The sequence below is a fragment of the Budorcas taxicolor genome, chromosome 4, assembly GCF_023091745.1.
Source record: "Budorcas taxicolor isolate Tak-1 chromosome 4, Takin1.1, whole genome shotgun sequence".
NCBI classification, from domain to species: domain Eukaryota; kingdom Metazoa; phylum Chordata; class Mammalia; order Artiodactyla; family Bovidae; genus Budorcas; species Budorcas taxicolor.
In genome coordinates, this window is record NC_068913.1 from 120,463,105 (window position 1) to 120,490,360 (window position 27,256).

General features: G+C 58.6%; 1 protein-coding gene across 1 annotated transcript in view; it reads right to left on the reverse strand.

The window, feature by feature from the left end:
* PTPRN2 (protein tyrosine phosphatase receptor type N2) overlaps nt 1-27,256 on the reverse strand; it is a 464,846-nt gene that overhangs the window by 109,173 nt on the left and 328,417 nt on the right. The window contains exon 12 of the mRNA XM_052638438.1: nt 980-1,192. Coding sequence (XP_052494398.1) covers nt 980-1,192 — 213 coding nt within the window. The remainder of the gene's footprint in view (nt 1-979; nt 1,193-27,256) is intronic.

Here is a 27,256-nt window from a genome sequence, read left to right on the forward strand (position 1 = left end):
CAGCCTCCAACAGTGCAACTGTGACTGCAGAATGGTAATGTTTATAGCTGTGCCTGTAAAGCAGGATACACTATTTACATGACATACTCCATACCACAGTCGCGCGACCTGAGGAAAACAAAGTCTCCCTCCAATCCAACGGGAGAGAGCCCTTACAAAACCGACGACTGAATTCTAAAAAGATGACTGAGTACACTACTTTCCCAGGTGGAAAACATGCTTAGAGTTACATCATATTTTCTGTTAAAAGCAAGCAAATGCCCTGACTGGCACATATTCCGGGCTTGCACGGCTGTTAAAACTGGAAGTGTGTTTTCCTTACAGAGCACCGTTAGATCTGGAGTGTGCGCTCCAGAACCCCCAAGCATTCTGTGAATTTGCTTCCTGCCCAGTTTGGTTTGAACTTGCCTCCCCTCACTCTCGTTGGTCCCCATTTATCTCCAGGTATGTTGGGACTGTTCCTGTAACCCCTCCCCACAGACATCCCCCGCTCCCACGGCTCTCCTAAAGACGCCTTGGTTTGCTTTCCAGCCATCAGCCTGAGATTTCACGTCATCCAGGACACAGCGAAGGTGGCAACAGACAGGGTCAGAGGGTCTTTTCACCTAAGACCCCGAGGAAGTCAATGATTTAAGGAACATCTTCATACATCTATACAACCAATTTATCTTGCAACTTTTTTATTACTAGTGGCCAAACTAAGAAAGATAACAGATAATACATAATTCATGTATTGTACATTCGCCACATTTCTAATTAGCAGCCTGCTCTCACAGCTAACGTGAGACCATCCCACAGCAGCATAAGATTAATTTAGAGCAGGAAAACCGGGGTTGCAAGGTATTTACATGAATGCTAATGAGAAGTTTCAAATCGTCATCACACAAGAACCCAAACTACGAACAACTGCCGGGCGCGGGGGAGGCCTGTTCTAAGGGTGGACGGAATGGCCACGGCACAGAGAAAAGCGTCTCTTTACCTGATAGGCGTTGGTGGCGTCTCGGCCCGGGTCACCCACCAGCCCGGAGAGCTTCTCCTTCAGCCTGTAGTGAGAGTTGTGTCGCAGGCAGTAGATGACACCGGACGCCAGCAAGACCCCCACGATGGCCACGATGGAGACCAGGGTGAGCACCACGAACTTGGTGGAGTCCTCCCGTGCTGCCTGGTGAGGCAGAAGCTTGATTCTGCTTCTCTGCGAACAGGAGAGGGGCAGGTGAGTACCCAGCTCCTGAGACCGTCCTTTCCAAAGACACCCACAAGTGTACAGCTCTGGGCTGGCACCAGACCGACCCAAGGGCGTCCAGCAGTGCAGCCCCCAGCCCAGCGGCCAGGGTCCTCTGGACACAGCACGCCTGGGTCAGCAGGCCTTTCACCAGGAAGGTCAGCAGCAGCATCGCTCAACTCAATGACAGGAAGTACCTGGGACCTAACTCACTGCCTTAAGTAAAACAGAGCCTTTCTCCCTTCTCAACGGGTAAGAGGGGCATTTAGGGCCACCACCGAGGTTTCTGGGGTGGAGAGACTGGTGGCGGAGGGGTAGAAGCCTCAGCACAGGTCGGACCAGTGGCTGAGCTTTGAAGGCAGGCGACTACTTCCGGCTCCACTGCAGGGGGAGGCCAGTTCAGAAGCCCTTCTGCTCTCCTTCACAGGCGCACCCCACCCCCCACAGACCTCCGGCGGGGTGGCGGGGGGCCCTTGCACCCACGCAGACCCCCACATCACGCACTTGCACACTTTTCCTTGAGAGCAGCTGCAAGACAGGGGCTGACGATGGTCCAGTTCACTTCTCGGTGGGTGAGAGTAAGGAGCCCAGGGCCATCAGCTTTTCAGGCTTGACGGGGGTGGGGGTGGGGGTGGGGGTGGGGGTGGGGGTGGGGGTGGGAACACCCTTTCGGGCGTCTCACTGTCTCCGTGCGCCCAAAGCTGCACAGTGCTCGCCCTCATTAGCTTCATTATGAGGAATATTAGCAACAATTAAAAAACGCCAGGGGGACGATGGACCGGCTCCGGCCAGCACGCCGTCCACAATTACCCAGGAAATGAATAGAGACGCGCCCGCCTCAGTGCGGGTCGCTACGGGATGAGCACAATTAGCAAACTCCTTTCCACCACCTAATTTCGCGTGGTAACAAAATGGATTTTTCCCCATGAATGCCTGGCCGGCCTATTCATTATCTCCCTTCTATTAGTGATTTTCTGCGCCGCGTTCGGCCTCCAGCTCCTCACTTCCTCCAGCTCCCAGCGTACACAGGGCCTCTTATGTCAGGCCGGGCCGTTTTTATCTTGTAATCATAAAGGCCACCAAAGCAATTATCGCCGGTCTTGACTGGAAAAGCTGGTCATTAATTAGCCTCCTTTGCCTTCCGTGCGGCGGATTAGCTGATGCCAGGACTGGGTTAATGGAAAAGCGGGCGAAATGAGAAAAGACGCCGGATTTTCTTGCCTGGATGCTCGGCTCCGAGGAGGACGGCAGGTCCGCCCGCGGCGGGAGGGACGGAGGCGCGGGGACTCGGGGGAAGGGGTCGGGGGAGGGACGCGGGCGCCGGGCAGCGCGGGGAGCGGGCGCGGGCCCCCGGCCGGGGCGGCCGGCCAGCCGGGCCCTCCAGGTGGGCCGAGTGCCGGGCGGGAGACCCTCCCCTCGCCCCTCCCCCGGCCCACCCTGCTGCATCCAGAACAGTCACCCTCGAGGCCGCCGGCTGCCTCCCCGGCTCTCCGCTCTCCCCGCCCCGCGCCCAGAAACAGACGTGGGGGGGGGAGTCCCATCCGCGGTGCCGGACCCCCGGGCTGGCCTGGAGGGCGTCCGACACCCCTGCGCCTCCCACCCTGCGCGCAGTTCCTCGCCCTCGCGCGGTGCCCGTGGTTGGCGCCCGTCGGGCCGCGCGCGGCCTGTTAACTGGGAGGCGCGCCCCTCTCCACGCGCTCCGGCCTGGGACGCTCCTCCGAGAGGCCGGCGGGGCTCGGCCGCGCGGGTTCCCGCTCCGCCGCAGCGCCCTGCTCCGCAAGTGCGGCGCCCCTGCTCCCGGAGAGACGGGGGTCCTCCAGCCCCGCGCCGTCTTCGCAGACCAGCCGGACCACAACAAAGGAGGGGCGCGGCTGGCGGAGGGGGCGTCCCGCTGCCCCCCACCTCGGCCCTCCCGGCCATCGCGGCACCCCCACTCCGCCCAGGCAGACGACAGGCGGTCCCCGCGCCCTACCTAGGGGGTCCCGCCCACGTGCCTGACCGCGCCCCGGAACGGAGGCTTCCCGAAGCTTCTCGGCCCGCGACAGGACGCGCACAGGCGCGCGGTGACCAGCCTGGCTCCGAGGGGACGCGCGGCGCCTCGGTGGGTGGCCCACAGCTCAGTGCGCACCGACGGGCGGTCGCAGCGCGCTGGGGACAGAGGCCTGCGCGGGACTCCTCCCGGGCGGTGCACGCCTGGCGGCCGGGCATAAGGGGCACAAACGCCGCCCGCTAGCCCCTCGGGTCCAGGCGGGAGGCCGTGAGCGCGCAGGAGCCCCCGGGGGAGGCCGGCCGCGGCCTACACGTTACCCTGGCCCAGGCCTGGGGCGGCAGGAGAGGTCCCGGCGGGGCGCGCACCCCCCGGAGGCTCTTCCCGGGGAGGCCAGGAGACCTCAGCGTCCTTGATGCTGGAACCCGACGGTTGCCGTGACCAGCAGCGCGCTTGGCCTGGGGAGCGGAAAGGAGCCTGCCTGCTCAGCAATTGGCTCAGAGGTCAAAGAAGAGCGTCCGGGAGCGGGACTGCGGGTCCCTCCTCCCGGGCCCGCTGCCCAGTCCCCGCGGGGCCCCCGGTGCCTCCGGAGGGCGTAGGACTGGACCCACGCCCACGGAGTCCCCTCTTCTACGCTCCTGCCCGGCTCTCCGCTTCCCCGGGCCGGAGCTGCCCCCCAGGGAATGGATGGCCGGGGTCAGCAGGCTGGGCGGACCGGGAGAAGTGTGGTGAGGCTGAGGATGGCGGGCGGGGCGGCCGGAGCAGGTGGGGGAGAGGAAGGAGCTGACGCGGCTGCAGGGATGTGGGGCTAGGAGAGGCCGGAGACCCGGTTCCGACCCCTGTGCTGTGAGGCCGCAGGAGTTTAGCGGCCGGCTGGGCAGCCTGCCTCCCGCTGGCGCCGGGGCACCTCAGCCCGAACCTGACAAGTCCCGCTCCTGGCGGGCCCCTCAGTGACTCCACGGCTACAGAGTGCCGCCGGAAGGGTGCAGAGGCGGGGACTGTCGACAGCATGTCCGGTCTTAGGAATCTTGGAAGAAACAAAAATTTATATTCATTTTTTTAAAATTAAAGAGCATAAACGCCCTCCTTGTCACAGTGATTGTGCTGAAATAATTTAGGATTATTTTATCTCCTTTCTTTTTTGTGGAGTTAAAAAAAAATCTCAGGATCCCTGCTAACCAGGAGAGGTGAGAGAAGGACACGTGTGCTTTCGCTTAAAGGCAGTCTGACCCTCCGTCCTTCCGGGAGTAACCGGGGCCCCGGGTCCCCCTGCGGAGCGCCTGCCACTACAGGTGCTTTCCTGCCATCCCAACCTGGGGCTGAGCCCTGCAGAGAGCCCTCCACTAATTAGAGGCGTCTTGTCAGTCTTGACTTGGAATTGAAAGAAAATAATGTTTAAATATTTATGACTTTGACATTTACAGTCAGGCGTCTTTTAAAAGCGGACCGCCTCCTCCTGTACAGTGGCAGCTCGCTTCCCTCCCGGAAAGTTTGGAGCAGGAAGGAGGGGGGTTGGCGAAAGCAGTCCCCAGCAGCCTGGGCACACAGGGGGCGTGGGGTGTCGTGTACCCTAGGATGTAGGGGACACATATACAACTGGCACCCATTACTGAGTTTCAGAAGTAGGAAAAGTGTGCTTTTTAGAAATAGTTCAGGAAGAGTGAAGTCAGCTTTACATCAGATTAGATGCATCTTGAGAGTAAACTGAAGCATGGTAGCTCATATTTTCCCCACTCAGCCATCTCCACCTGCAGCTCCCGGAATTTATAATATAAAATATTTCAGAAGCTGTGATTTGAAATGCACATGTGACCGCAGAAGCAATCAGTGGAACTGCCCTTAGCACCCACAGACGTTGTCCTGACCTAGTTAGACTATTTTGATCTGTGCTTACAAGTGAAGGTGCATGGGGCTTCCTTTATGTTATCTTCTGAGCCATTTCTGGCAAAATATCTTCAGAACGTTTTTTTTAGCAGTCCATGTGGTAATCTTAAAATAAGAGCAGAGAAAAAAGAACACTCTATACCCAAACTTGATTGGGAATTGAGGCAGCCACACAAACATAAAACTTTCTGGTAAAAATATTTGTTGACAGGTAGAAAATGTTAGTATTTTTCTAAGACTGTGCTATGTAACCAGTTAGCAAGAGTAATTCATTACCTAAGTCATTGACTTCAGTTTTAAAACACAGTTGTACCCAAAAACTTATGGGCACTAGCATGTAGCAATTTCATTGATGCTAAAGTTCTAATACTGTGGATGCTTTCATTTGCATAATTTCTAAAGAATTTGATTCGCAAACCCAGCCTTATCCTATGTTCCTCTGCACTTTTATGTTACTATAATGGTAAAGATAGTTTTCTCTGTAAAATTTAGAAATTAATTTTAGGGACTACTAATGAGCTGCTAAAACAAGTCTGTCTTTGGTTTCCCAGATGAATCATCTTAGAATTACTTGGGAATTTCACGGTAAATTTACTAAAATATATTTGCTATACAGTAACTATCACCTTAAAGCTGATAAAAATTTTTTTTTTAACATTTTTCAGGCCATGGGAATGACCAAACTTAAAAATATAGGGGGGGGGGAGGTATCTTAAAATATTTTAAAAGTATTTTTAAAAGCTGTTAACTGAACTATTTTTAATTTGGACCCTGCCACAGAATTCTAATAAATGAGAGAAGTCAGGCGGAAATAATCATGTATTAATTCTCTGCATTACAAAATCTTTTCAGAAGCTATTATCAGAGCAAGAGGCATTGCGGTCTGAATTCAGGGTGGGAGAAATCCTTTGTGCAGCTGAAGGCTATTGTTCGTCTGTGCAGATGAAATTGTACTTGCAAATCTGCCATTCAAGTAGCCAAAAAAAAAAAAAAAACCTATAAGGGCAAAAGAAAACAATCTCTAAGAAACAATTATTGCTAAATATAAACTTTAATGAAAATAAAGTGGGGATACGCTGTTTTAAAATCGGCTATTTGTGAGGTGTTTTTCAGACATAGGCATAAAAATAAATACATAAAAGGTGATAAACTATTTGCATCTTTAAGCACTCCTGGAAGATCAGTTTTGGGGAGACACTGTTTTCGGGTGTCAGGGAAGATTTACGACATTTATGTTTAAAGTGGGAAAAACACTCCCCTGTGAACTAATTTTTAGCAGAGCTTCATAAGCACCAAATTGTCTGGTGCGGCGGCGGGGGGGGTGGGGGGGAGCGGGGTGCGGAGTGGGGTCCGGGGAGGGGGGCACGAACGGCGGCGCTCCGCGAAGGGGCGGGCGCGCCTCGGCCGGGCCATCTCTCAGACTCCGTGGCAGGTTCACTGCACCCGAACTCGGCTTCGCCAATCGACTCGGAGCGCGGCCGGCGCGCACAGTCTGTCCACGGCCGGCCTGGACCCGGGCGCGCCCCCAGGGTCAGCGGTCCGCTGGCTCGCCCCTGCTCTCCAAGGAGCTTTCCCTCCGCAAGGACCCAGCCCTTCTTCGCACTGAACTTTCCGCTTCGTCTCCTTCGCGGAGCCTGAGAAGCCGCTGCCTGGAATCGCCCGGAATCGCGCGGGTCAGGCCCCGGCTGCGGCGCAGCTCGGAGCGGGGTTCCCGGGGGCGCACGGCCGTTTGCGGCCCCTCCCCTTTCGGCAGGCCCGGGCTTTCTCCCTCCTCCTTCCCAGTCCCTACCCCCTTCCTATTTACGCGATCCGCACCGAGGTCAGAAAGATCAGACCGCAGCGCTGGACACAAAGGGTTCAGGGTTCCTGGGCGCCGCCGGTATTCACGGCACCGAGGGGTCCCCAGGCGGCCTCAGCTCGTTTCCCGGGGACAATGGGGGGCCTAACCTCGCCCACCACACAACGCGCGGGCCGCGGAGCTCGGATAGATGCCCACCCCAGGGCCCAGGGAGGGGGGAGCCCGGCAGGCCCCCCGCCTCACCTCGCCACCCTTCTCGAGAAAGCCAAGCATGGGGCTCGTTGGGTGTGAGGGGGTGATACAGAGACGGGGGTTCAGATGCCTCCTGCACACAGACCTCCACCTTCTCACACTTCGGTTCGAGTTAAATTCAGAGAAGGTGGGTTTGCCCTACAGCGCGCTTGACCCCAGGCGAGGAGGCTCCCCGGTGCAGACCTGGGGCCGCTGTCTGCGCACTTCGCTCAGCCACCGGGCCGCAGGGCCGGAGCGCGCAGGGCCAGGGCCGGGGCAGGGCCGGCCCTTGACGCTGGGCAGCCGGCCGGAGCGCGGTGAGCGCTGCGGCCCAAGCGGCGGCGGCTCCCGGCCCCTCACCCCCCGGCTGTGTGTTTGGAGGGGTGCCTGGGCAGAAGTGACGGTGAGGACAGCCACAGCCGCCAACGTGGAGCAACCTCCGAGCACTGATAACGCCAAAGGGCGGGAGTCCATCTCCGGCTCAAAAAGGCCTCTTCGGCTGAGGTTCCCTCCCCTAGGTCGGGGTCTGCCCGACTGCCTCGAGCGAGGCTGCTGGAAAACCCGAAGCAAGTCTCAGTTCAGAACCACGCAGGGACTGCTGAAGGAAGGAAATCAAGTCTCTCATTCAAACAGCTCCGCGTCAGAAGTTTCTCTGGCAAGCGCGCGCCCGCCCCGCCGGGGAGGGGGCCGAGAAGGCGCAGGTTCCTTTCGGGGGAGGGGAGGCGGCCGCGCTGAGGCGTTTCTCCACTGTGCCGGGAGGTCCAGGGACCCCGGTCCTCTCTCAGGCCGCCCCCCTGGCCCCCGCGCTCTCCTCTCTGGCTCTGGACGGCTCAGGGGCGCGCTCCGGACCCAATGAGGAGGGCGAAGAGCGCCCCCAAAATAGGCTGGGAGGAAAATGCCCCCACTCTGGTTCCTCCCACCCTGGCTGCGCGGCATGCCCTTCACCTTTTCCCACCACCCTGCCTGTCTGCGCCCCGCGCCCCCAGCCCCCCGCTCTGCTGCGGGTCAGAACTGCCCGGAGGGGCTGCCGTTGCGAAGGGGGAGTCCGAGAGGCAGCGGCCACAGCCCGGCCCGGGGGTCTCCGCCAGTGCTGTGCGGCGGGACGGCGGCCACCCCGCCTCAGTCTCAGCGCTCAGGACGAGCTGCCACTGGCCGGGTCACCCGGGGATGCCCACCCCTGACCCACTCGGGGGATGACCTCAGACGCAGACCTCCTCAACCAAACAGCGCCTTTGGCAGGCAGCCTGCTGCGAGTCAGCCCCTGGACTGGGCTCTCTTCAAAGCCCGGGGCGCCCGCCCGACCCCCTCCTCCCACGCCGAGTGCAGTCTCCGTCCTTCCCCGGCTCGGGCTCCTCTCCGCGCCACTGACTTGCCTGGCAGGCGCCCCCTTCAGTGGGACTCGCCCGCTCCCTCCCGCCCCCGAACCAGCCCCTGTCCCTTCTCCGATGGCCCCACCAGTGCCCACGCCCCGGCCCGGCGTCCCTGGTTACCTGCAGCGGGGCGGGCGCGGGCGCCCGAGCCGGAGGAGAAGGGGGACGTGTGCCCGGCCAAACGGCCTCGGGGTGCGGCGGCCGCGGGCAGCGGCGGCGCCATCACCACTGCCAGCCTTTTCCCGGCGCCGGAGCCACAGACAAGCGGGGCCATCCTGCTCCTGACCACAAACTTCTTGGGCAGCCGGCGGAGACAAAGGTGCCGCGCGCCGCAGCTCCCCCGGCCGCGGCGGCGGCGGTACCAGCTCGGAGCCCGCGGGAGCCCGCCGCTCCGCTCGGTCGCTCAGCCGGGCTCTGTGGGCTCCGCCAGGGCCCGGGCCCGGGGCAAGGCGCTCGGGTTAGGGTGCGGCGAGGGCGGGTGCCCGGCTGGGCGCGGGACGGTCCCCGCAGGGCCCCCGGCCGCGCGCGCAGCTCCATCCAGCGCGGCCGCCGCGCCCCGCTTTATATCCGGCCCGGCGCGCACCCGGCCGGCGGCGGCGCGGCTCGCGGCCCAGCCACCGGTTGCTATAGCGATGTCCCCCCCACCCCCCACATGTTGCTGACAGCAATTGGCTAAGGGGCCGCGGCTCTCCGCGCACCCTCTCCCGCCCGAGACGATGAATGGACATCGGCTTTGTCAGTCATTTGTACAGCGCGGCAGCCCGGGCCCTCGCCTTTTCTTTCTTTTCAGCCTTTCTCCCTTTCATCGGCCGCGTCGCACTTCAGACTGGGCAAGTTCAGGGTGGCACCCGGGGGAGAGGGCACTCGGCAAGAAATGTCAACCTGCGCGGCTCTACCGTGACCTCTGCTATGGGGGGGGGGGGGGAGGGGAGGGGGCGGGCGTCCAAACTCTTGGCAGGAGAAAATCTCAGGGCACATCCTTCTTCCGAGGTAGTTTGAACACTTTGGCCCTGGGGGCCTTCCACTCCCTTTCCGAATAGAAGCCGGCTCAGGACCACCTGCCAATCGGCGCGTAAATACCGCCCCGCCCCCACCCCCGACTCCCGCCTTCGCCTGGGCGGACGCAGGAACTACCGAGAACTTTTGCCGTCGTTTGGTCCAGGCCGGCCGCGGGGCCGTCTGCCCAAGACGTCGGACCGAGATGACGGGGAAACGAAGGCGTCGAGCCGCCCAGGTCGCAGGCTCGGCCTGGCCCGCCGGCCGGCGGGAAGGGCAGAGCGCTCACAGGGCCCAGGGCGCGAGTCAGCCAGGCCGGCGGCGCCCCAGGTCAAACGGAGGGCGGCCAGACCCGCTGCGGCCCGCGAGCGGCCTCTCCAGGGCTGCCCAGGCCCCTCTGCCACATTCTCCGCCTCCGCACCGTGGACGCCTGGTCACAGCCACAGGTCGGGGCCGCCGGATGCGCGGCGCCCCGGCCGAGAGCCGGGAGGGAGAGAAGAAACCCAACATCTGTGTGTACAATGCGCTCGCGGGCCCACAGCTGCAGGCACAGGGGGAAGAAAGGCAGGGAGCAGGGGGAGACCCTGTCACAGGCGATGACAGTCTGCGGAGGGCTCTTTCGTGTCTCCTTTTCTGGAGACCCCGGCGCCCTCCTCCCTGGCCCCCTCTCCCGCCGCCTTCCCATTGTTCCCGCGCTCAGGACAGCTGGAGACGGCGGCCCGCGCCAGCAGGGCGGCCCCTCCTCACCGAAGCCCCTCCTGCCCGCTCCCGGCGGCCCGGCTGAAGCCCCCAAGCTCCTCGGTGGCCAGCCCCGCCCCCAGCCCACCCCAGGCCCCTGGAGCGCTGCCCCCAGACTAGCCGCGCGCCGAGGCCCCCTCATGGCCACAGAAATGCCTAAACCCTCCACCCGGGGCTCAGGGCAAGAGGGCCTGTGAAGGGCTCGTCTCCGGCTAAAGTGTCCGAAGGACTCCTTCCTCTGACCTAAGCAGAGAACTACTTGTGTTTGGTGCTTCCCTGATGGCTTAGCTGGTAAAAAGTCTGCCCGCAGTGCAGGAGACCAGGGTTCGATCCCTGGGTCGGGAAGATCCCCTGGAGAACCGGAATAGCAACCCGCTCCAGTATTCTCGCCTGGAGAGTTTTGTGGACAGGGGAGCCTGGTGGGCTACAGTCCATGGGGTCGCAAAGCGTCGGACAGGACTGAGCGACTAACACTTGAGGAGCCGAGAGTGGAGCGCTTCAGCGAACCCGGGCTCGCTAGGCCTGGGAGGGCCCGAGCTCGTGGGGGCTGGAGGTCTGCGGGCCGCTTCGCCCGGCTGCCAGAAGCGCCAGCGGAAACTCGGTTCTGGGGCCGGGGGCAAAGGGGAACCAGTGTTCTCTCCAGCTGCGCACCCCATCCCCAGACAGCCGGCAGGACAGGAGGGAGCCACCCCAAACCTCGCGTCCCCGCGCGGGGGTACAGGGTGCAGACCCCCTCCCGGCCTCCCTCTGCGGGGCCCAGGTACCTCCTGGAAAGAGGAGGGGAAAGGGAGGAGGCGGGAGGGCCTCAGAGAGCAGGGGAGGCCTGCGGGAGGGGACCTGCGGCCCTCAGCCTGGCTGGGAACCGGCCTCTCCATAGCAACCGCCTGTGCGCGCGCGCCCGCGCGCATGTCTGCGCGCGCGCTCGTTTGTGTGCGGGGGAGTGGGCTCGCGGGCCTCCTCGGCCCGGGTGGGGGGATCTCGAGCCCTGGGCGTGGGGGACAGGGAAGTTCTCTCCGGAACAGGGGTGGGGGGCGGCCTTTTCGGAGGTGCTGGGGACTCTGGGATCTGGGCACGCGGCGGCAGGCACCGGCCGAGCAGGGGGGATGAGCCCGGGCCCCCCGCACTGGGCCGTAGGGGCACCGAGGCGCCTGGCCCCGGCTGTTCGGCCGCCTGCTGCGGTCACGGGGACCTGGGGCTTGGCGGGCCGAGCGCGGGCGGTGGTCTTCACCTAGACCCAGCGCGGTGCGGCGCGGGGTGCGGCGGGGAGGGCGGAGGCCCCGCAGCCGCGGTAGCCGCGCCTGCCTCCCGGCCCGCGCGGGGTCCGCCGGGCGCACCTGCGGTCGGCGCGCGGGGCGGCTGGGCTCGCGTGGCCGGGAAGCGCGCGGAGGGGACCCTGCCCGGGCCCCCAGCGACGCGCGAGGGGCTCGGCTGCACCCTCGCCGCCGGCGCCGCGGCGCACCCCTCTGGCTTTCCTCGCGCTCCACTCGATGGCCGGGAGCCACCACCAGGTGTGAGGACCCCCTCGGGCGGGCTGGGGCGTGGCCCGGGGGGGGGCCCGGTCCTGTGCCTCGGTCACCAAGGTGGTGCGGCCCCCACGCGCCTCCCGGCCCTATGGCTGCGCGCAGGACCGCGGCCGCGGGGTCCAGAGCCCCTGGGGTGGGCTGGGGGTCAGAGGGTCGGCGACCGCAGAGGGGACGTGCAGCTCAGAGCCAGGTGCTGTCCTGCTTTCCACAGACGCCGCAGGACATGTTGAAGACGTAAAGAGTGCCGCATACATCCACCGTATTCTGCTGGCTCCCCCACCGTCCCAAGCGCTCCAGTTCCGACTCCAAAGCCGCACGTTCCGGTTCCGTCTTTCTGGTGCTTTCAGAAAGGGAGGGAGGCGCCATGGACGCACAGTTGGTTGGCTCGCGGTCGCTTTAGCGCATAGTTAGAGGGGCCTTAAACTCTGAATGCAGGTTTTCATAAGCAGGAGAGTCTTTTCTCACCCCACACCACGTGGTATGTTCTTTGTGGGGTCCTGACTTGTCAAGTTCCTCTACCCCTTCCTCTCCGACACCCCCCAACCCCACCCCAGGACACCACGCCTGACTCCAACACTCCCTCTCAGAGCTTAAAGATAAACGCATTGCCTAGGGAATTCATTAAAGAAGGTATTTGTATTTTAGGTTCTGATCCTTTTCAGAAACTGATAAACTAATTCACCAGATTTTCATTCTAGTTCCCTTTATTTTAAAATCCTTTCTTATATCCAGGGCAAGGGAAAATGTATCTATCTTTTAATTCGTGAAAATACTTTAGTAGGAAAGTGTTTAGACAATAATGTAAGACTAGGTTCAGCTTATAACTTGGAGAATGTTAGGATTTTGGTTTTTGTCCTGAGAGCTTAGACTTCATTTAATAATAAATTCCAGTTTACAATTTCAATGACATTTTCAGAGGAAGGCTTTAAGCGTGATGCAGACTGTTTTGGAGAGGCATGTTGACTGAAAGTATTTATATACGATGAGTATATTATTCATATAAAAGGACTGTCTAGCTGATGAATAAAAGGAAGAGCATATGTGAAATTCTGCAGTGTCTAAATAGTATCAACAGCTTAAAACGACATGCTGGTTTCGCTAAGACTTCTTTTAAAGTGAAGTTCACATTTGTTATACGTAAAACCTAATGTTCTGTGTTAAAAATCTCATTTTCAATTTAGGGAACACCAAACTGTTATAGATCACATGTTTAACTGATTAGAATAAAGTTCCAATGAACTAAATTATCAAAGAAAATGTATTTTAAAACAATGTAGAGAAAGACAATCATGGGAAACATTATTATAAAGCAAAACAGTACCTATTTCAGAAAACTTCAATATTATGATGATAGAAAATGGCAAAAACACCTCTGAAATACTTGCCTGATTTCATAAAATCTGACTCAATTTTGTTAAAAATATAGAATAATGGCACATGAATTATATTTAAAATACTTTTGATTTGTAAATCCATACAAATGACTTTAAATTATAAAAATGAAATTTGATCCTTTTGAATACTGTAGCTATGTGTATGTTGTATTTTCATACATATATAATGTTAAATAATGTGACATTTTATATCAGTGAATGAACTTTGGAAAGTAGGGTGCTTTAATTGGTCAGCCTCCTAGGGAAGCTAACTGGCACAGATAATTTTCTAAAAAGGCTGCTTGTGCAGGGCAGTACAGACGGCTCAGAATTGGACTGCACTAGTTGTGAATGGCAGCATTTTCAAGGGCAACATTTGGAAGAGCTTTAGACACTAATGACAAGTCCTTCCTCGTGGAGACAGAGGACAGTCCCTTGCGTGTCTGGGCACAGTTCTCACCAGTCTCCCTTGCATGCCAGAGAAGAACTATCCAGTTTACAGACAGGGCCAACTCTTTAGCAACTGTAACACATTGTTGCAAAACCTTTAGAACTGAGAGGAATGGAAAAATAATAAAATTATTGGTTCAGATATTTTACTTTATTTCAAGAAAAATGTAAATTCTTTACTCAAAGAAAGTCTTTAGTTTTGCTTTTAAAAAAATTACCAACATAATTCCGCTTCTATTATTAATTCTCATTTGGCTCCTGTTCAGATTGATCTAGAGCTTCCCTGGGGGCTCAGTGGTAAAGAACCTGCCTGCCAATGCAGGAGACTTGGGCTCGATCCCTGGGTCAGGAAGATCCCCTGGAGGAGAAAATGGAAACCCACTGCAGTGTTCTTGCCTAGAGAATCCCATGGACAGAGGAGCCTGGCGGGCTACAGTCCACGGGGCCGCAGAGTCAGATATGACTGCGTGCGCACGCACGCACGCACACACATACGCAGATTGATCTAGAATTTTTGAAATACAAAAATAGGAACTCTGTTATGAAACAGAGTTGCACTTCCCTCCAATGGCTTAACATGCTGACACAAAAGCATCATATTAAAACCAAAAAACGAATTTCAGCGAGAATCTGTGCTTGAAGGATGATTAACAAATATGCAGGAATTTTAGACTTTGTCAAACTTTGAAATTACAGTTCCTGTAAGGACAGGAAAAGTTTCAAAACATGACTATTATTATTCTTAGTCTGTCCATTAAAAGTAGCTTTCTGAAAAACTTCCTAGGGACAGAGGTTTACAAACAGAGCAGACTCGCTACAGGTTGATTTGGTTTTTATTCTCTAGATGCTAGCCTAGAAGATATATTATTTTCAATTTACCTCTTTGTAAAGATCTTTATTATTTACAAAACAATGCTGTAAAATACATATTTAGTAACTGACGTCCAGTATAGTAAATATACTGTATGTTCATTTTAGATTTTATTCTTCACAAAACTGACCTGAAATTCTGTACAGTGCAGCGAATACTGGTAAGAAAGACTCATTACCGTTGACCGAGCACCTGACTTTTTTGAGAATATGTGCATCAGGCCGTTAGGTTCAGATGAAGCACAGAAGTGCTGTGAAGACTGTGTGGCTTCTCTCTGCTTTGAGGCTAGAAGGGCCTCCACACGCTTTGTCATACATGTCACACGTATATTACATAAGCATGTCCATTACAGTTGTTTGGAAATAGTTTTATTTTTTCCCTGAAGTTGCTTTGGAATTAAAAGAAGAACAATAATCCACACCAATGTTTGTTTCATAATTGTGCATTTCAGCTCCCTACTGTCCACACATACTTGTTTAGGAAAACACGGACGGGTGTATGGAGATGGGTTCCCAGGTGTATGGAGATGATGATTTTGTGTGATCACGTCAACTGTAAAACCATCACAGCCTGACAGCGGGCTTAGCACCTGGAGTCCGCAGAAGAGGACTCAGTATAAAGTGGTCTTTCTGGTTTTACGTTGCCAATAGGTGTACAAGTGTTGAGACCTGATGGGCACAGAGCTCTTGGAAGCAGCCAGTGGCGTGTCATTCTGACACCACGTGGAGCAGTCCCAGAGGGCTCAGGGTTAGCTGTCACGCTGAGAAATCCAGTAATGGCCCTTCAGGATTCCGAACGAATTCACCCGTAGCTGCCAAACAGCCGAGTGAATAAAGAACAGTGGGGTCTTCTCTGTGGATACAGCACGACGCACGTTTGCACTTAGCGAGTCGGGGACACAGTCAACCAGTGTGCAACGAGCGTGCTCCGCACACAGGGTGCTGGGGTGGACCGAGACACCCACCCCAGGTATGCATACACATAGGATCCCCCAAGATCTCTCAGTTCAAACCCTTTAGGAAATTACATACTTCCTCCGACCTTTCTCTGTCACATTTGAAATTCCCGTTCAGAATTACCTGGGGATGTGCTCAAACAAAACTCAGAATCTGGCTTTATGCTTTCTAAACATTTTGGATTTCTCATTCCCCCAAGACACTATTATTTACCCTGATCGCGGTCCAGTTCACTGTCCTTATTGCCAAATGGCTTCTTGAGTATTTTTAAAAATAAACCTTTGAAGAAAGATTACTTTCGACCGTTACATGGGCAGTGCCCAAATGTGGTGTGCTGGGGCGTGGGGCTTCCCGGGTGAGGCCCCTGTGGGCTCAGTATGGTCAGAGCAGATGCGGCTCCTTCTCTTCTGCTGGGTGTCCTGGTTTCCATGACAACGGCCTCTCTGTCCTCAACATCCTTCTGAGGGTGAGGCTTGAGGCTTTCTCATCCTCCGTCCCCCTGCGGTCAGGCGTGTCCCTTCCTGCAGACCACGGTGGGCTCTGATCTCCTACTGTGGTCCCTCCCCCCCCCCGAGCCAGCACAGGTCGGCCGCATCCCGTGTCCGCAGGGCACTGCCCTCAGGGTCCACCCCTCCATCTGACCCCTTCCCTTCTCACTGTGACCTGCGCCAGCTCATCCCCAGGTCATGGGACCCTCTCCTCCCACCATCCAAGCTACAGGCACACATACCTCCTCTCCAGGTCACAGCCCACCTACAACATGCATCAGCCCTCTCACACGTGTACAACCCTCTCACATACATGTGCACACGTCACCTCCCATGTGAACACGCATCCTCTCATACACTCTGTAATATTGGTGCTGTCGAGTGGAGCAACCATTCCCTACTCGGCATCATGACGGGGCCAGGTTCCTCTGAAGTTCTCACCTAGTGTCCAGCTAAATAGCTGCGGTTACTTTCCAATCAGACTTCCTGCTTGGGATTAAGGTGCCTGCTGAGAAACTCCTGTTCTGCTCACATTACTGGGGGGCCTAGGGGCCACCCAGACTTCCCAGGTGGTGCTAGGGGTAAAGAATCCACCTGCCAATGCAGGAGACTTAAGAGGCCCAGGTTCAAGCCCTGGGTTGGCAAGACAACCCTTAAGTCAAACAGATAGACCATCACGGAGACACCTGGCAGGAGACTGCGGATCTCCCCCCACTTCTGCAGCCCCATCTACCTTCTCTGGGAAGCCCTGGTGACTCAGTCGGTAAAGAATCCGCCTGCAACGCGCAAGACCCAGGTTTGATCCCTGGGTCAGGAAGATGCTCTGAAGAAGGCAATGGCAACCCACTCCAGTATTCTCGCCTGGAGAACACTATGGACAGAGGCGCCTGGAGGGTTACGTTCACGGGGGTCGAAGAAAGTCAGACACGACTGAGGTGACTTAGCACACCCACACAGGGGGAAACCCAGTGAGGTGGTTTAGAGGACTCCCACCCGACTGCTGCCGCTTCCTGACTCTGGCCTGAGTGAGGCGCTCCGGTTCCAGGTGCCTCTGGAAATGGAGATGAGGGGGTGTATTGGAAGGGTCACAACAGAGGGCTGGCCTCGGAGCAGGGTGGAGGTCCGTGCTGCGGGCTCTTGTTGCCCGTTGTTAGCGTTTTCTCCACCTGCAGGCGCTGCCATCATTTCCACTGAGGCGCATGGAGGTCCTGTGTGCAGACAAACGCTGACGCTGCGGTTTAAGGTGCCACAGCTCAGCAACAGAAGTGCAAAGAGGAAGTGTCTGAGACAGAGGCAGGAGGCCCCGCCCGTCTGAGAGTAGGCCCCCAGTTCTGCCCCCTGCTCCCGGCACCCCCTGGCCTGCAGCTTCTCCCCAGGGCCATCAGAGGAAGGGTGGGGGTCTCAGGTCGGTCCACTTGCTCCTCCCAGGAGAGCACGCGGAGGGCAGGCCCTGGAGGCTCAGGCCCAGAGACGGGTGCATCTACAGAGTGGTCATTGCCCTCGTCACATTCAGATCTAAATACCTGCACCTAAGGACAGCCCTCTCCCGCCAAGACTGTCAGGACGACGCTTGTGAGCCCCAAGCTCTGTGCTGCCGTGCCAGCCTGTGGGAGTCACTCCAGGCACCTTCCCTGAAACCAGTGACGACCCTGTGGTGCTGGAACTGTTACTGCCTCTGTAATCCAGACGAGGACAGGGAAGGGCAGCTCGGCCTCACGGAACTGTCACGGGCAGGATCCAGGGCAGCGCTCGGGCGCCAGGTGCTTCTCGGGGTCGCCTGTGGGTGGAGGCAGGACCTTGAGCAGGAACTCGGGTCTGCCCAGATCTGGGGCCGGGCTGCAGGCCCAGGGCAGGTTATGGTGGGAGCATGTCTGACCGGCCCCTCTGGGGTCCTTGCGGTGGCAGAGATGATGGTTAACAGCCGTGGTTGAACAGAATCCCCAAAGCGCCCAGCCCCTCTGTGTCAGTGAAGGCCGCAGGGATCTTCCTTCCAATATCATCCGACCCAGCACTCCTCACGAGACTTCAGGACCAGAGTGCCCTGAGCGATCTGGTGCCTCTGGTTTTCATCCTCAAAGGAAAATCCGCGTGCTTATCTGATTTCAGCAAACAGCACCGAAACCACGGGGGTCTGACAGTCCCGAGCACTCTGACGTTCACGCTGTAGACACCGAGGGGAAAGCCGGGTGACCGGTCCTGGGGCTCTGCGGCTGGGCGGGACCACGGCCATCCATGGGTGCTCGTCCCCAGGAGCCAGGCCTCCCTCCCCGGGGCCGTGCTCTGCCATTGCCGTGGCCCCCCTGCCACTCACGCCTCCTTTCTGCATCGCGCGGGACTCCCTGCCTTCCTCCTGAGAAGGCCGTGCAGGTGCTGAGTGCCCCGTCTACGCTCACCAAGTCCCTCCTGCCTGCCCATGAGGGTCAGCAGGACAGCTCATCAGGGCTGGCCCTCGAGCCCCGGGAGGAGCTCCCAGCAGGGCCCGGACAGTCACTGTCTCTGCTTCAGTCCTCCGGGGGCCTCGCCCGCGAGACCTCGGCAGCATGGCCGGAAGTGAGCGCCCTGCCTGTACAAGCTCTAAAGCCATGTCCGACTTGACGCTTCACGTTAGCCGTGAAGGTGCCTTGTGATGGGGAATTCTCTCTGTGGGACTGAGAGGTTCATAAACCAACGAGGACAGTGTCATCACCCAGAGGTACCTAATATCCTTATCCTTTCTCTCAGACATACTATGGGTCATAGGCACAATTTAATAACCAATCAAGTGGGGCTCAATAAAAATTACCACGAAGAGCTGGACACGTTCTTCCGTTAATTTTCTCTGCCGAGTCTGGCTCTTGCACGGGGTCCTGAGCAGAGATTAACCGTCACCATAGAGTGGGCACCGCTTCCGGAATGACGAGAGGCTGCCCGGGGCCGACGCTGAGTGAGCCTGGGAGGGTCCCTGCAGCCCCCCGTCCTCCGACGGAGGAAGGCTACGGGCCTCAGGGAGATGCTGCCCGGGGCAGAGTCCTGCTGCGAACAGAGCCAGGCCTGTTTGTGGGGCTGCCCGACGTGACCCGGGGCTCCATGTGGAAGTGGGCACACATCTGTACAAAAGCACAGGTTCTGTACAGAAGCTCCTAACCCCTCAGGTCTGGATGGAGCTGCTGAATTTTATTTCCCAGAAGATGACGGTGATGATTTTGACCTCTGACTATTGTTTTAGCTTCTCCCTTCTTCAAGGAACTGAAAGCCTGTGTGAGGCGTGGAAGGCAAATGTGCTGTGTGTGAAAACCCTCGCACAGACTTGACAGCTGGATTTCCTAGGTCTAGGAGACAGAGGGGCAGGAGGCCCAGACCCTCCAGAGAGGCCATCTCTCTCCCAGCATCCAGCCTCTGCCTCCTCGGAGGTCTCATCCACGGCGGGGCAGCTGCAAGGATACGGTGCTTAGAAGTTCACAATCTGCTCCCGGAGCTAAGCAGCACCTCCTCTGTTCAGATGCCCCCTGACTGCTCGGGCTCCAGAGGTCCCAGGCGGCAGAACAGAGGTGGGCCCCTGATTAGGTGGGTCCTCCCGGGAGTTAAGAGTTCAAGCAGGGGCCATGGAAACCCAGAAGAGAAAACCACGCGAAGTGAACAGAAAGACGCCCGGGGGGGCCCACTTATCAGGAGGCGAGGCTATGGGCCAGGGCTCCAAGCGACTTCTCCAGCGGGGAGTCCAGGTTGAACCCCTGGCAAAAGGAGGCTGGGTGAGGAGCCCTCCCCCCGACCTCTCCAGCCATCAGTTCTAGCCGTGCTTTCTGGAATGTTCGGGACAAACGTAACCCCCGTCTCTCCCTGTCTGGCCTTTCAAATGTGAAGACATGGTTACGTGTTCATCAAGACTTCAGGTCAGTTCAGTCGTGTCCGACTCTTTGTGACCCCATGAATGCCAGCACGCCAGGCCTCCCTGTCCATCACCAACGCCCGGAGTTCACTCAGACTCACGTCCATCGACTCAGTAATGCTATCCAGCCATCTCATCCTCTGTCGTCCCCTTCTCCTCCTGCCCCCAGCATCACAGTCTTTTCCAATGAGTCAACTTACTTTTCCCAAAAATTCTGATGCCAGATTACGAGGACCTGAATTAAGGCAGTGGTGGCTCAGAGGTTAAAGCATCTGCCTGCAAGGTGGGAGACCCGGGTTCAATCCCTGGGTCAGGAAGATCCCCTGGAGAAGGAAATGGCGACCCACTCCAGTATTCTTGCCTGGAGAATCTCATGGATGGAGGAGCCCGGTAGGTTACAGTCCACTGGGTCGCAAAGAGTCGGACACGACTGAGCGACTTCACTTTCACTTTAAGGCAGTGGCAAAAGGGACAGTGAGGAAGAGGAGAAACAGATTTAGGCACCCAATAGACCTGTTATAGAAATGACATGTAAGAGGCGAGACGTTTCCGGTTTCCGGTTTGAGAGAGACACTAGCGAAAGGAGATGAGCTGCGCAGCAACGGTGGGCCTCTGCCCTCGCCCGAGAAGACTCGCTTCCTCCCGGCGGTCTCAGGGGCACACAGGTGGCGGGCGTGTCCCTGCCGGAACAGCCACGCCCCCAGGAGGCTTCCTTTTGTTTCTCACGCCGCAGCCGCATGGGGCCTCAGCGTCCTCCTCTGCTCCCTTTCTAGCCGCTGGCCAAACCATGAGGAGGCCTTCGGGGTCCATCACGGGACGATACGCTCATTTCTCTGGGGCTTCCCTGATGGCTCAGATGGTAAAGAATCTGCCTGCAGTGTGGAAGACCCAAGCTCGATCCCTGGGTGGGGAAGATCCCCTGGAGGAGGGAATGGCCACCCACTGCAGTATTCTGGCCTGGAGAATCCCATGGACAGAGAGGAGCCTGGCGGACTAGGGTCCATGGAGTCAAAAAAAGTCGGACACAACTGAGGGACTAATCACACACACACACACACACACACACACACACACACACACACACACACAACAGTTGGGAAGGTCAGTTCCTCCATGCAAGGTGGGTCATCCAGCCTGGGAGGTGTAGGGTCTAGGGGGCCCGAGAGGAGGGGAAGACAGACTGGGCATAAGACACACACAAACACACGAGGAGGAGGCCTGGCGATGAGCACGGACTCCAGCCCTGGGAGGAGCCCACGTCAGGCCCAGTCAGGCCCAGAGCCTGAGCCTGCAGCAGACATGCCCAAGCCGCTGGGAAGTCAGGTTCCCAGCAAAGAGGAGACGGCCGCTGACCCCTCTAGGGGAACCAAGCCCTGGCCTGCGGCTGAACTTAGCCTGGGGGGCAGGGAGGAGGCCTATTTCTGAGCGGGGGGCAGGGAGGGGCTCCCATTTCCAGCAGCATGACGGAGCTGGCAAGATGGATCTCAAGGCGAAGCCTGCTTCAGGAGCAGTGAGGCGGTCGGTCCACGGCCCCCAGAAGGCAGACTCGAGGTGCTCTACACTGCTCTGCCCGCCGTCAAGTCCGAGCTGTGCACTGACATTTTCTTCAGTGTTTGTCTCAGATGAGAAAAACGCCCAGGTGTCTTGGGCACACTCAGCAGCGGCAGCGCTGAGCGCTTCTTGTTTGTCTCTGTCCAGTGAAAGGCGGGTGCCCCCAGAAGGACACCCCAGTGAGGCCACGTCACGGGCTGGGCCAGGGGTCCCAACACGGCCCAGCTTGACCCCCGGGTCCCTGAGTCCTTCCATCTGGATCCCAGCGCTGGACTTGCCCGGGCAGGCTGGGTCCTCTCAGGCCAGCGCAGGCAGAGCTGTGGGTCATGTGTGCATATGTGTGACCGCGTGTGCGATGCACGCACCTCCGACCAGGGCCGTGGCATCTGCCGCACGTGGGGCAGTTTTGGCTGCACAGTGGGAGGGGAGGTGCCCCCAGCTCGCTGGAGAGAGGGGGTCTCCACCTCAGGTTCCAGCGTGAGACCGACTCCCACTCACCTTCTTTGTTCCTACTGGCTTCCTGGCCCGGGTCATTCACACCTTTAATAAACCCAACTGGACATCTTTATCAGGCTTCCCAGGTGGCGCAGTGGTAAAGAGCCTGCCTGCCAGGGCAGGAGGTGTAAGAGACGTGGGTTTGATCCCTGGGTCGGGAAGATCCCCTGGAGGAGGGCAGGGCAGCCCACTCCAGTCTTCTTGCTTGGAGAATCCCATGGACAGAGGAGTCTGGCGGGCGGGCTACAGTCCGTGGGGCTGCAGAGAATCAGACACGCCTGAGCGACGGAGCGTGCGCGCACGCACAGATGTCCTTCAGCTAGGCTCCTGGCAAGGCTGCTGGGCGGAGCTCAGGCCACACCTGGCACGGCCCTCCCCAGGGGGCCCCTCTAGTGTGCCCAGCTTTCCTCGCTGGCTGTTTACCCCACAGCCTGTGAGAAGAGGTTGGTTTACTCAGTGAGACATTTATCTGAAGGCGCTTTCATTCTACTTCCCTAGGTTTGCTTTTGAAGATTCTGTTTAAAAGAAATCGCTGGAATCTATATTCTTGGTCAACAGCAGTTCCTTGACTCCCCAGAGAGACACCTTCAAGGAAGAGACCAGCAACGCCTGATCCCCTGAAGTGCCGGGAGCCACCTGTTTGCAGTAGGTCCAGGATTTTACAAGACCAAGGTGAGTACCTTGGCCAGTGTTCCCTGAACCTGCCCTGAGCCCTCAGTGACCACTCACCCGATTCTGCCACCCGCCAGCCCTGCTCCCTGTGGCCCTGTCACGGCCGCCTCGGGGCCTGACCCAACTTTCTCTGACCCCCAAGTCAGGACTTGCTCAGCTAGACGCAGACCAGGACAGACAAGGCGAGTCCCCCAGGCCACAGGGGCTCTGTCCCCATGAAGGAGCTGCCAAGCACCCATCACTTCAAAGATGCATTGTCACCCCCGGCTACCAGTGTGGTGACTATGTCTTAGTGAGAAGATTCTGTGAGTGATTATGACCAACCTAGACAGCATATTAAAAAGCAGAGACATTACTTTGCCAGCAAAGGTCCATCTAGTCAAGGCTATGGTTTTTCCAGTGGTCATGTATGGATGTGAAGGTTGGACTATAAAGAAAGCTGACTGCCAAGGAACTGATGCTTTTGAACTGTGGTGCTGGAGAAGACTCTTGAGAGTCCCTTGGACTGCAAGGAGATCCAACCAGTCTATCCTAAAGGAGATCAGTCCTGGGTGTTCATTAGAAGGACTGATGCTGAAGCTGAAACTCCAATACTTTGGCCACCTGATGCAAAAAGCTGAGTCATTTGAAAAGACCCTCATGCTGGGAAAGATTGAGGGCGGGAGGAGAAGGGGACGACAGAGGATGAGATGGCTGGATGGCATCACTGACTCGATGGACGTGAGTCTGAGTGGACTCCGGGAGTTGGTGATGGACAGGGAGGCCTGGCGCGCTGCGGTTCATGGGGTTGCGGAGAGTCGGACGCGCCTGAGCGGCTGAGCTGAGCTGAACTGGGAGCTGTGCAGCCTGCTCTCGGGCGCCCCTCCCACGTTTCATTCTTGACCAGCAGGTGGTGGCTGGTCTTAGGTGAGCTCGGTTGCCCCTGTCATTTCACGAGGGACACATACCGCTGTGAAAAATTAAGAATTCAGTCCGCGAGGCCGCAAAGAGTCGGACACGACTGAGCTGAACTGACCGAGAGCTACCGCGTACAGTGTTCAACCCAATTTCTTCCTCAGAAAATCAACATGCTGGCACCTCAGGAAAGCAGGTGTTGGCCGTCATGGGGTCAGGCGGTTGGGGGGGGCACATAGAACCCACGTCCCGTGGGAACATGCCACCCAGCCTGGGAAACACCACAGCTCCCGCTTCCAAACGCGCGTCCAGGGCCTTTTGTGTTGACTTCGTCCTGACGAGTGAGCCTGCCCACGAGAGTCTCTGCCAAGAGACTGTCTCTCCCGCAGGTTGGGAGACACACCTGGAGACGCCAGGGGCGGGGCGGTGGGCCCGCGGGGACGTGGACGCCTGTGGGCACTGGGGCGGGCCAGGGCTGGGGCCTGATGATGCCAGGGGCGGGGTGGCGGGCCTGTGGGGACGTGGACGCCTGTGGGCGCTGGGGCGGGTCAGGGCTGGGGCCTGATGATGCCAGGGGCGGGGTGGCGGGCCCGTGGGGACGTGGACGCCTGTGGGCGCTGGGGCGGGTCAGGGCCGGGGCCTGGTGATGCCAGGGGCGGGGCGGCGGGCCCGCGGGGACGTGGATGCCTGTGGGCGCTGGGGCGGGTCAGGGCCGGGGCCTGGTGATGCCAGGGGCGGGGTGGTGGGCCCGCGGGGACGTGGATGCCTGTGGGCGCTGGGGCGGGTCAGGGCCGGGGCCTGGTGATGCCAGGGGTGGGGTGGCGGGCCCGCGGGGGTGCTGCCTTGGGGATGTGGAAGCCTATGGGCGCTGGGGCGGGTCAGGGCTGGAGCCTAGTAAGGACAGGGACGCATGGCCTGGCACCCAGATGAGCCTCGAGGCCCTCGGGACACGAGTCCCCCTCCTGCAGTGCCCCAGACGGGTTGAGGAGGGGTCAGGACGGGAGAAGGGATGGGGCGGGGGCCCAGGATTCGGGGATGTGCAGCCTTCTTCTCATTGGTTCTGGGCTCTGCTGACCCCGGCTGTGGCCTGAACGCTGACCCACCCTTCCTCTTGGCCCTCCTGACTTTCAGCCACTCCAGGAACCATCAGCCCAGGACACTGACAACAGAGACTCCCAGGAAACCCGCCAGGAGCTGGAACCGCCAAGGGGAGCATGGGCTTGGAGGACGTGCCGTCTTGGGCGGGGGCCCTACCCTCCCAGCGGCTCCTGGACCAAGGGGACCAGGTGTAGGGACCCCCGTGGGTGAAGCTGCGAGTGACACATGGTGACACGCAGAGGCTTTGAGGGTTCTGGGGTCAAGTCTCAGATTAGCTAAGGTTTTCCGTTCAACCCAAACCTATCTGAGACCCCAACTGTCCGCAAGACGAGGGACAAAGACCACAACCTCAGGAGCCAGAAGAGGCCGAACAGCCCAGTAGAGGTGGAGCCCACGGGTTGGGGTGACTGACAGAGACCCCGAGCCGGTGCCCTGGGATCCCTCATGAGAAAGCACTTGATGGAGGAGGCGTGGGCCACCCCGCCCAGCTCTGAACACCACTCACCCACCCACCTGGAGCCCAGGTCCTCCTCAGCGTCGCAGAAATGATGTCATGTGCGAGGGCACGCATAGATGTGTATATGTGTGTGCACATGTGTGTGTGTATCTGTGTGTGTGGGAGCACAGCCGTCAGGGTCCCCGCCCATGTGCAGTGCTGAGCTGCTCCTGGGGAGTCACCTGCTTGGGCACAGCCCCACCCCCGTCCCGGCCTCGGGGGACGTGGAGCAGGGCTGGTCTGTCCCGGGTCCTCGGCCATGAGTGTCTGTGGGGACTGGCACCTGGGCCTCTCGGCTCAGCCCTGGAGGACCTGCTCACTCCACGTGCTCAGAGCAGCCCAGCCTTCCCGTAGGTGCCACCCCAGCGCCTCACCCTCACCTGTATCTCTTGTATGACACTGGCAAGGAGCCCCCTGGAGCCACAGCGGGCAGAGGAGAACCAGGGGCTCCGACCCCCATGTGGCTTCAAGGAGTTGATGCGATGCATCCCTTGGCAACCGAGACGCACATGCCAGGCCCTTCCACCTCCCCGTCCTCACTCGCCTCCCCACACCCACGCCGGCCTCTGGCGAGAGGCCTCCCTGCCCGACACTTGTGGGGTGACTGCTCTTTCTTAACCCCTAATAAATGACCTCTGCAATGGCTCTGAGCCATCACACAGAGAGAGCCGGCAGCAAAGAGGAAACAAGCCTGCAATAAACATGGGGTGTGGGACGAACAGTAAAGATCAGAATAGTTTGAATGAACGCATCGAACAACTGTAGGGTTTTCAACTATCAGCTCATTAGAAAAGGAGGCTATTTTTACAAACAACTTGGTGTCTCCGCCTTCACATGTGCTGCAGACAGTGGGGCTGAGAACACGCCTCCTGCGCTGACCTCCCTGAGCAAGGGGACAGGCCGGCCGGAAACCGCACGGTCACTCAAGGCGCTGTGCAGGGTGTGAGCTTTCCCCGCGCCTTGGGGCCTCCTCGGGGGCTCTGTTGCTCCATCCTGGGCGCCTCCTGGGCAGCACAGCACCTCCGCAGTCCTCAGGGACAGTGAGACGCAGTCTGTCCTGTCTCGGTGTGGTCAGCGGTCTCTGACGTGTGCTCTCCATGCCCACCCAGCTCTCTGACTTCCTCCTCCAGGCAGGCACCCCTCCTTCTTCTGCTGGCTCTGAGCCCTGGTGGAGCTCCCTGGGCCTCCCGTTGGATGTCCTGACTCTCGGGGTCCTAAGAAGGGATCCCCAGCGTGCTTACGTGGTTCCTTTCTCCTGATGGCTGTCCACCTCTCCACCCGCCCGCTTGGTTCTGCAGCCAAGTCCAAGCCCCGGATCCTTTCTGATGGAGGTGCCCTTCAAGCAGGACCCCGCCACCGAGTGGACCCCTGTAGATCTGGGTCCTGGGTCCCCTGGGGTCGTGGGAGTGTTCTGACTCCTTGCCCACCGGCTCCGGGCGGTCCAGGCCAGTTCTCTGTAGGCCTGTGTCCCCCAGTCTCCCTCCGGGGGACCCCAGAGCCCCATTTAGGTTTGGGGATGGGGAGCCTCACCAGTGGAGTGGAAGGAAAACGCTGGCCGCTTGCTTCCCAGGCCCCGGAAAGGGGCTTCCCTGTCTCCTGCAGCCTGCACGCCCCGACCGCCCCCTGCAAGCCCCAGGGCACTGACCTGCCCCGGCCCTGGACGTGGGCTCAGGGCTCCCTTCCCATGGGCCTCTCAGTGTTGGGGAGAGTCAGGCAAATGATGCGGAACCCAGAGCACACGGACGGCCTGGGGGCTAAAGGGGTGAGTCTCCCCCAGGACAGCAGGGTGAGACCCCAGGGCAGCCCGCACACAGAGGAAGCCGACCATCTGTGTGGGACCAGGGCCAGCGGGGCTCCTGGAGGGTTGGTGAGGGCCTCTTCAGAATGAGAATTCAGGACACTCACCAACTATTCAGGCTTATTCTCTACTTCTGTCCCTCTCTGTCATGCTGGACAGCGGTGGGACCGCTGGCACGAACCTCTCCTCCAGTCTGAGAGGCAAACGCGCCAAGGTGTGAGTGCGTGCCGACATGGGAGGCAGCCTCCTCCCAGCCCCTCTGCTGACGGCCCTTTGCGTGTTGGTGGCGTGGGCAGGGAGCTGGGGAGCCTACTCCAGAGCCTCCTCTCCTGAGGAATTCTTCAACCTCTTGCCTCCTGGAATCTCCCATCCATCCCCCGACGTCTCAGAGGCCTCGCTAATCTACTGTCTAACTGGACCAAGAGATACGTTAGACCCACTACTAAGGAGGTCGCACGTCAGCCAATTAACCCACTGGTGTCTGTTCAAGTGTTTTTGTG